The 9939-nt window shown below is 38.1% G+C and overlaps 1 protein-coding gene across 3 annotated transcripts; it reads left to right on the top strand.

Annotated features, from left to right (window-relative positions):
• The first annotated feature begins 2656 nt into the window (after positions 1-2656).
• LOC136236406 (nicotinamide N-methyltransferase-like) lies at positions 2657-8622 on the top strand. Of its 3 annotated transcripts, XM_066026556.1 has the most exons (4): positions 2657-2868; positions 7142-7302; positions 7361-7616; positions 7740-8622. In XM_066026556.1, the coding sequence occupies exon 4, from the start codon at positions 7744-7746 to the stop codon at positions 8545-8547; it is 804 nt and encodes a 267-aa protein (XP_065882628.1). In that variant the 5' UTR covers positions 2657-2868; positions 7142-7302; positions 7361-7616; positions 7740-7743; the 3' UTR covers positions 8548-8622. The 3 variants fall into 3 exon arrangements, with proteins under 3 accessions (XP_065882628.1, XP_065882627.1, XP_065882626.1); XM_066026555.1 differs by lacking the exons at positions 7142-7302; positions 7361-7616; XM_066026554.1 differs by lacking the exons at positions 2657-2868; positions 7361-7616 and having other exon boundaries at positions 7108-7302.
• The last annotated feature ends 1317 nt before the right edge of the window (positions 8623-9939 follow it).

The raw sequence follows: 9939 nt of genomic DNA, 5'->3' as shown, positions 1-9939 counted from the left end.
CAACTATAATGGTTGTGACCTATATATCCAACATAATGTACTTAGCGGCTACCTGGGAACTACACTAATATCCTCCATGTCATTCTCAGGCACATATTATAAGTAACATAAAAGCATCTAAAATGCTAAATTTTATTAAATGCAACCTTTATGCATATGAGTGCTCTTAAGATGTCAAATCTATGGGATAGGTATCCTTGGTACGGGACCCATACTTGATGAAGGACATTCAGACCTTGGAGAAGGTACAAAGGAGGACTACCTGCTGCATGGGTTTTGTCTGCAAGACTACAAATGGACTAGCATGCAGTAACTACCATGCTGAACCATCTAGGATGGCCAACTTTAGCCAAACAATCTTTACCAAACTCTCAACTTACAAAATTGTTCACTACATACCATATGCATGTCATAATAGACATCAGATATGTATGTAATTCGTATATACAGTCTAATATTGACATGTAGTTAACTATGTGATGCTGCAAGTTTTATATCCATCTTTGTGCATGCATCAGTGTCGCAAAAAGTAAGGTGAAATACAAATGCCATATCATTATCATTTCAAAAGGAATTCCAGTGGCGGGTCTAGATGGGTTTCTGGGGTTTCGACAGAAACCCCTTTTTAAATTTAGCTCAGTGGAAGTCTAAATACATAAACATTGTTGTACTGACAATTTGTCATATCAAACAACTATATACCACTGTATTTCAGTAGCAGCTGCACTTAAATGACACCATTTATAGGTATTAAACCCTCAGCTACATTTCACTTTTCATCTCCCATTGCATTTATAAGTAGTTAGTATTAATTGTACGTATTTTATGGCTGTTGGTTGCTACCAACAGACCTTTGGTGTTTTTACACCATAAAGCCTAAATAAATAAAAACGATCTAGATACTCTAATAGAGCAGTCAAGTAACTACTTTTTATTTTTATTTTCATTTTTTAATATTACTAATTAATGACATAATATAAAACAGTACATAATAAACAAAAACAAATTATCTTAAATATGGGCCTCAGCGACCTGCACAGTAATCGGTGCCTCAGCAATGGGACAGCGCAAACTGGACCTGGCACCGCGAATGCACATAATTGCAGACCTCAACAAAGAGAAGCGCAATTTACATCTCAGCCATCCCATCACTATTCCATAGGAAAGACTGTGCTTTGCACTCAAAAGGTTGGCCAATCTCTTATAAAACTGAGTAGCAGCATCACCCATTCCACCAGTAGTAGTAAAAATTAAGGGAGTAAATGAGGCATTCTCTACTTCATGAACCTGTTGTCGGTATTCACGTCTCTTTTCCTTGTCATGACGTCGGTATGCAGAGTGTAGGGGTTGATTTAAGGGTGCACTAGGGTTAAAAATTCCAAAGTATGACTTCTCAAATCGTCCTCCCCAAAAACCATTAGCTGCAATGTCAAGCCTTGCGTTATCGTCACGATTAGCTGTTTTGTATTGAAGGGTCTCACCAGAAAGAGGCTGAAGGTGGGGTTCAGTGACAACATTGTTACAGACCTCGGAAAGTAAATTGGCAGTTAGATCACGCACTTCATTATGTCTCAGAGAAGGAAACCCGCCCTTTGGGCAAGACAGAGCGTGTTCTATGGTAAAAGAGTGACCACAGGCACAGGAAGTAGGGCAGGCAGATGGTAGCCAATGATAGCGAAGCGCAATTGCATCACGAAAAGCAGTTTTATGAAGCACAAAATTATGCGACTTCAATGGAAGACAAGAGAGCCAATTCGATGCACCCTTCTCCTGAGCCAACATGACTGAGGAACGCATGCAAGGAGGAAGTTCATTGAACAAGTGATTGGCAGATTGAAGTTGCTCTTGATGGCTCCTAGAGTGAAACTTGGATCGCAACTGAACCTGTGCCTAGTTGATGTACCTGAGAGATAATCAAGCCAACGAGACCAGCATTTACTTCTACAGAGCAGGAACGCTGCTGTGACACAACAATCAAAGGATCAAACACACCAAGGCCTCCTAGCTGCACAGACAAGGCAAATAGCTTTCTCTTAACATCACCAGGGACAGTTCGACCCAATAGACTAGGAAGGAAAACAGATTTAACAAAATGTTCAAGAGGAAGGAAAAGGTCTGTAGAACAAGAAGAAACACGAAAAAAATAGTTCCATCAGAAAGAGAGACCATGACAAAAAGCAGCATAGGAAGCATGAGGTTGTGTTTCGGCAAAGAGGCTCAAGGTCTTAAGATCATCAATCCAGCCATCCATCCATCCATTGCTCTCTTAGAGTAGTCAAGTAACTACTCTAATAGAGCAATCAAAGCTACAGCTTATAGTCACCATCTTTACCCTATACAGTATTTACAGTTTAAAGCATTGGATTTATTGTAATTGCTAACTAAAAGTAGTCTAAAATCCAATCTCAGAGCTTCTAAAATCTCCTGGAGAAATGTCATCAGATGCTTTTTTCAGTTATACCAACTTTCAGAAACCCCCTTTTAAAAATCCTAGATCCGCCACTGAATTCAATTAGACAGCGCACGCAATGTTTATTACGTCAAATGATTTAGTATTTGGGCGGGCGGTGCCTGACTACTATATGCGCGTGTGCAGAAAGAGGTCAAGTCTGGCCACGCGACACCGGATTATCACGTGCATGCACTTCTAGTTTGATTTTTGTAGCTGGTGACATTCCTCTTCCATGCTCATAAGCTAGCTGATGTAAGTGGGTCACAAGCTTTATGAGAAGCTCCGTATAGATATATTGACTGAACAGAGATGTCGTCTCGCGTTTTAGCCTTGCAGTTGTTCAGACGCCAGGCCCCAGTTTTACGCTGCGGTTTTCGCGCTCTCAGGCTGCTCTCATCCGAGTCGATGCAATCCAGGTATACTGCACTAGTATAAGTATTATATGCCAGCTGTATATAATGCACTTGTAAATTTCATGCCCCACCCTGGGCGTCCCCACACCCCAGGTGGGGATTTGACATTGCTTCTTGTCCCCACCCCTGGGGCAATTGACAGTTGTCCAATTCACTGACCGATTTTCGGTAGTTGCATTTCTAAACACTATAAAATCGCACTTGCTATAATTTTACTAGCTACAGGGCAGGTTTATTACTAGTCACATGCATGAAATATGTGCTTAGTCATCCTTGAGGTGTTGTCAAATCCCCTACTATGGGGTGGGGACATAGTGGGGATTTGACAGCCGATTTTGCCCCAGTAGTGGGGAATTTGACACCACGATTTGTCAAATCCCCTGTATTCGGGGGGTGGGGCATGAAATTGACAAGTGCATAAGTATTATATGCCAGTTGTATGTGTGCGGACTAGTCTCGCATAGCCGGACCACCAGCTACCTTTTCTTTTGTGTGTGGGCAGGAAAAGTAGTAAAAAAATAACTGAGTTGATGTGTTACTTCTAAACACCATGCTCTGTGCAACTAGCTAACTCATCTGGAATTTCTTAATCTCAAGATTTAAATTATAAGCTCACAATCACTTATAACAAACCTTTAAAGGCATGAGATAGCTAAGCCGTGGATTCTGTGCAATATGACTACGATGTTGTAACCCAAGAACAGATCCTTGCAAAATTACAATCAAATCCCAGGAAGTTTTGAAATAGCATGAAATATCATCAATTTAAGCCACCAAGAAAGCTGCAGCCAAGAATAAATGAAACACCACAGAAACAACGTGTCCAAGGATTAAGGTGGCTACATATCCAAGCATTTCCAATCACAACAAAGAAATAAAACTATGGATCTGTTAATAGTCTATGAATAGCTCTAATAGATGGTGTTTGTAGCGAGTGATTAAATTATTTGGTATAGGAAATACTTACTGGCCGTTGTCCAAGAATGAATGATGTTTGTCAGGGTATGCAGAATTTCAATCTGAAACTTTAATCTACTCTAGCAAGACCACCATAAAATATTTTTAGCTGAAATTTATTAGGCTTTATGTGAACACCAATTTTCATATGATTTGGTTTAGTAGATTATGAGAACGAGTTGATTAGCTCCCATCCGAAATAGAGGTGTACCAATATGGGTTTTTGGCATGTGCCGATATCCGATATTGATGCAACCAAAAGAAGCCAATAACCTATAGTCGATCCGATATTTGCATTAATATTTTAAGCAAACGAAAGTGTACATTTACCTACCCTACGACAACATATGCATGTATTCACTGCTATACTCTGCCTGTGGTGGTATACAGCTTGGGTTTCTATTGTGCAATCCAGACAATTAGGTACCCACAAACATTTTTATGTATACTCCCATGAAGCCTTAAACCGATATTTCTGCATTACTTTGCATTCTAATGGCTTGTGAGAAAGCTAGTACAGCAAGTTTCCTTGGTTATCCTGTGACCCTTCTTTTATTACAAAGGTACTCTATAACTACTTCATTTGTAAAGACTGTGTGATAAGCTTTCCAGCAATAAACACTAGAACACATGTATTTATATGGCTTCTCATAGTGTAGCGCTTGTTGCAGAGTGAATAATAAGCCAGAGCCACATGGATAACGTAGAAAACCAATGCATAATCCGTTTATGTACAAACTATTGCTACTGTATAAATATTGGTAGTGATATCGGTCCTCCTGCTGTTCTGTACCGATACCGATATTGGTAAAAAATACCATATCGGTGGCCAATATTGTAGCTGATCTGATTATCGGTACACCTCTAGTCCGAAATTAGAGGTGGTGACATACCTAAGTGATGGTGTTGGTAGTATCAAAGTATGTGATGTAGGATTACTGGTGGGTGTCCGAGAATACAGGATTTCGAGCAACGAATTTTATCTGGTCTAGTACAACAACCAAATGAGACTTTAGGCTCAAACTTGGAAGTCTAGTTGGGCTTTATTTAAGGCACAGTATATCCACACCAATTTTCACATGATTCCATTTTGTAGTTTATGAGAATAAGTGTTCGAGTATACATGGTATCCGAGAATAGATATAGCTTACTCTAATTCACAAAGTCTGAGGAGAGTCTCATTTCAGACCACCGAAAAGAAACCACCTCAGAGCAAAGTTTACCTGTGCAGCAGTTTAGTTATTTCATTTTTACTTCTTACATGCAAGCTGCTTTAACCATTTAACGATTTTGCTCACACATACGGACATACATAGGTAGATAGGCAGGTAGGTACACACACACACACACACACACACACACACACACACACACACACACACACACACACACACACACACACACACACACACACACACACACACACACACACACACACACACACACACACACACTTTTACGAAAACAATTTCAGTAAACCAGGTGTGCACCCACAGCCAGCCTTTGGCCAGCTGTAGGTGTGCCTGGTATAAAAGCCCCCACACAAAAGAGAAGTAGTAGTCTGGCTATGTGAGACTATGTGTGGACTGCTTTAACTCTGAATTTTATTATTTATTTATTTAACCACAAAAGGTAAGGCCATCATTATTATATTGCTTGTTTTCTGTTACCTAGTACAGCAAAAACTGATGCAGGCGGGAGATGATTATTGATTATAGTTGGCTCTTGTTATTTGAGCATGTGACTGCTCTAATAGAGTATTTTGATCTTGAAAAGTGCAAAGACTACACCCATGCACCCTGTTGAATAAGAGTGGAAGGACTGCAACTCTTTAGTTACCCTTCTGCTTTGTTTATATGCACAGCTAATACATTTACCTTAACACTAAGTCATTCTGTGCTGGTGTGCCTCCCGCTATCATGAAATAGCACATTCATGTGGTTTATAATCAAATAATTAAAATTTGATGCGGGTGCTTAAAAATTGATGTGGGCGGTGACAGAAAACAAAGAATAGCCTAAGGTGAGTACCAAAAAAATGTCATTGTCCACCAATGTCAAATTTCCCTTTATCGGAGCAAAGAAGCTTAAATTCCCACACCTCCTAATAAGGATTGATATGGGATTTGATTGACTTTTGAAAATACTGGTTTGCCTCACCAAACATCCAGTCAAAAGCCCAAGGGCTGGGATAAGGTGTAAATGTCAAATCCTCAGTCACTATTCTGCATAGCCTAAAATTTTCAAGAGAAAAATGATATTTTCAAGATTTTTTGTTCAAAAATTTATCCATAAAAAATTTAGATTGACATAGCTAAATTTACATTTGACTTTGCTTGTGGATCTGCATAAATATTGTCTGAAAAGTAATCCACTTGAAAATTTTAGGCTATATGGTTTAATGACCCATGCCCCATGAAGTGGGGCTTGACATTGATATTTCCAAAGGTACATTAAAATCTTCCTCCTTTGAAATTTACATCTCTACGTTTTCAGTGGGAACCTTGAAGTCAACTGGGTCACATTTTGTCCTGGTCTTTGTAGAATAACTGGATCATGTACAAACTGAGTTAAGTACCCTACTTTAGTGCACTGAAGTTAGAATTAAATAAATGTCCTCTGGTATATTTACAGGTGTATGGCTTAAATTCATTGTACTTGTTTCAAGGGTGGAAGACACTTTTTTTTTTCATGGTGGCTGGGGTGTAACTAGGCTTATCCACATTTTAGTGTACAAAGCACACTAGCATGCAATGCATATTAATCTACTATTCACCCCTAGGAAATTTGAAAATTTGGCCCTCTGAGATTGAGTTTGATAGCGATTTTAGCAGTTTATCAGAACACTATTTAGAGTGACTGCTCTATTAGAGTATCTCAATCTTGGGGCATTTACATTAGTATCCAGTCTCTCGGAAAGTTTTTGATAATCAGACTATCAAGATTGAACCTGAGAGTGATCTCACCATTAATATTGACTGTTGTATTAGGGTGACTGCTCTCTATTGGGGTATATCGATATTGATGCATATAGAATATCCAGTTGGTTCACTGGAATTGCAGGTAGCTAGCATTTGTACAGTTAGCTATTTGGTGTAACACAATCAGTACAATAATATTTGTTCAATGACAGCAAGAGACAATTTAGAAGGGGCTCCATAATCTCTTTGACAGCACCCCTTCTCCACGAACCCTGACTTGTTTGTTTACTTTTTTGTAACCTGGTAAATCTGCACACCTGCACATACTGCACTGAAAGAAAGAATTTAATGGCACCACACATATCATAAAATTAATTAGCTATTACACTTTATTTTCAGCTATGTTCAGCCTGTTATGCAGCATTACAAATGAAGAACAGTACAATAAGTGTGTCCAGGCACTACAGAAAATGTGGACAACTTCTGTTACATGTAATTGAAAGAAAGGCAAAGTGCAGAAGGCAGGCATTTGTCAGAACCAGAGAAGATACATGCCATTCGTGAGTTTGTTACTGTGGCATGAAATTGTGGCTACGTGCTGCTTCGTTTGTCCTCTAGCCTTGTGACTGTGGTCTGACAGGCAGGCTGGCAGATCAAAAATTCAATATTCTGCTTCCTTTAATTGTTTTCTTGTTTTTAACACTGAATTTGATGCTAGATTCTTCCTAAAGTGCTTGTGCTGTTTCTATGATGGCAGCATTTTGGTGGTGTCATTCATTTTAGGGAAGTACTATTGTCCAAATATGGGAATCATCTTGGAAAAATCCCCACCACGAGTTGTTCAAATAGATTGCATGCCAAGTTATTTGTAGTGGTGAGTTGTTTGGCCAGAAAGTAACCATGTACTGTATACTAAATTGTGGTGTGACTATTTCATTACAAGTATAATATTATTTGAACATATCAGCATTTGTGAATTGTTTGATATTACTTACAGTGATATGGATATTAATGAGGAACGTTATGGTAACACAAAGAGGTATCTGACTGAACGATATCCTCCAAATCCATCAGACAAGAATGCAGCAGTAGTTCCAGGTTCACTGTTGTCACCACTGAGCTTTCAATTCTTTCATAACTTCTACCAAAAGTATCATAAAGAGTGGGATAGTTCTACTGCATTTCTTCTAGATGTCGGAGGAGGTCCCTGTATCTACCCTCACATCAGTGCTATACCATATGTGGCTAAGATTTATCACACTGATTTTGTGAAGGCTATGTGTGATGAAGTGTTGTTGTGGAAAAACAAGGATCCTAATGCTTTCGACTGGTCTCCATATTTCAAACATGTTGTGCAAGAGCTTGAAGGTCAAACCAGTCCAAAAGCAGTGACAGAGCGTGAAGATAAACTGCGTACTATTCTAAACGTTGGCCCATGTGATGCTAAAGCTGATGTGATTGTTCCAGGTTTAAAAGAACCAGTGGATATTTTAAGCAGTAGCTTCTGTTTGGAAGCATGTCCTGAATCATTGGAAGAATATGTGGCTATTCTAAAGAGGCTTTGTGATCTAATTGTTCCCAGGGGCTTCTTCATTTCACAATCAGCTTTAGAGAACTCTTGGTACAAGCTGGGAAAGTTACGATATGATAACCCTTGTCCATTGTCACTGGAAGATATAAAGAGATCATATCAAGAGGCTGGTTTTGATGTTCTTTATGTAGACCAGCGGGATAAGCCAATGGCAGTGCGAAACATTAGCAATGGCTGTACAGGCTATGGATATTTTATAGCACAAAAGCAATGACTGATTTAATACTAAACTCTTAGTACTGTATAATAATATATTCAAACATTTTTAGTAAATATTTAGCAAAGGAATACTTATAGATAATCCAATACTGGTCTGGAGCTGGTTATATAGTAACTACTTGCACATAGCATTAAATGTAGCTAGAATGTTAGAGTGTTAAATTATTTCTTTGCAGTTTAGTAATGAAGGCAACAAGCGGCTGAGGATGAGAAACTAACAAATTTATGTGCCATGACAATATAATAATGTAAGGCTGAAAAGAATAGTACGAATATTCATTATTCATTTGTTAAGAAGTATTCATATTCGTTAAGAAATATTCGTTATTCGTTAAGAAATATTCGTTATTCATTTAATATTCACTAATCAGACGATTACACATTTTAATCTTGAAAAGCATCTAAAAACTGAAAGCTGTCATTTTAAAACTGTAATTTATCACCATTTAAAGACAGACACATGTGTTATACTAATCACAGGTTGTTCTGGGATAGAAGTTATAGTTCTGGAAGGAATCACATGTAAACATAATAAGTTGTAGTGGTAATCAAAGTGACATAATTATACAAAAAATTCTTAAAGAATAATTCGTTCGTTAATTTGAAGAATATTTAGATTCTTAAAATTTGATATTTAATTTGTTTTACCTCTAATATAATGTAATGTACTGTCAATATATCTAAACTAGTGGAGGTTACCATTAAATTTGAAAATACTATAGCAGGCATGAATGCATTCTGATTGGACAGAAATGCTGTGGTCCAGCCAGCTAACAGAATATAACTGTAGTGTTCTTTGGCAACATGCTAGGGAAAATGAAAAACATTATGGGATTACAAATAATGTGGCCTGTATATTTAAACTAAACTGTAGAGCATATCAAAACAATTAACACTATATACATTGAAATTATTTGTATTGTTTTCACCCCCTGGGCAAACTGGCTGAGCTGACTGCCCCAGTACCTAATCTTGAATGGCACAAATTCTTTAGTTGTACTATATACAACACATATTAATGCAACCAACTTGTAAGCTGAGGTTTCTATACTAGATTGTCAAGTGGTCAAAGCACTGATTGAGTAATATTTCATCTTCGATAAAACAGTTTGCTAATGCTGGAGTGTGTATATAATATAGAATAATCAAATCTGATGGATCACTGTATTCTACAATCCGACCTTTTCTGGTCACAGACCTGGCAAATGCAAGGACATATGCAAATGTAGCACAAGTGTGTAATCCTACGATGTAGCAGGTCACCAACATCATCCCCACCTATCAATGCAATGTTTGTGACCTATCCAATGTGATATACTTGCCTGGGAATTACACTAATATCTTTCATGTTATTCTCAGCACATATAAGTAACGTTAAAGTACCTAA

This window comes from Dysidea avara, chromosome 10, assembly GCF_963678975.1.
Source record: "Dysidea avara chromosome 10, odDysAvar1.4, whole genome shotgun sequence".
Lineage (NCBI taxonomy): Eukaryota > Metazoa > Porifera > Demospongiae > Dictyoceratida > Dysideidae > Dysidea > Dysidea avara.
This window is presented reverse-complemented; position numbering and strand designations above follow the sequence as displayed.

Bases quoted from the DNA above. Each gene is read 5' to 3' on its own strand.
- LOC136236406 (XM_066026554.1), top strand. From the start codon at position 7,172: ATGAAGAACAGTACAATAAGTGTGTCCAGGCACTACAGAAAATGTGGA. The intron at 7,303-7,739 runs GTGAGTTTGTTA...TATTACTTACAG, and splicing joins AGAGAAGATACATGCCATTC to TGATATGGATATTAATGAGG.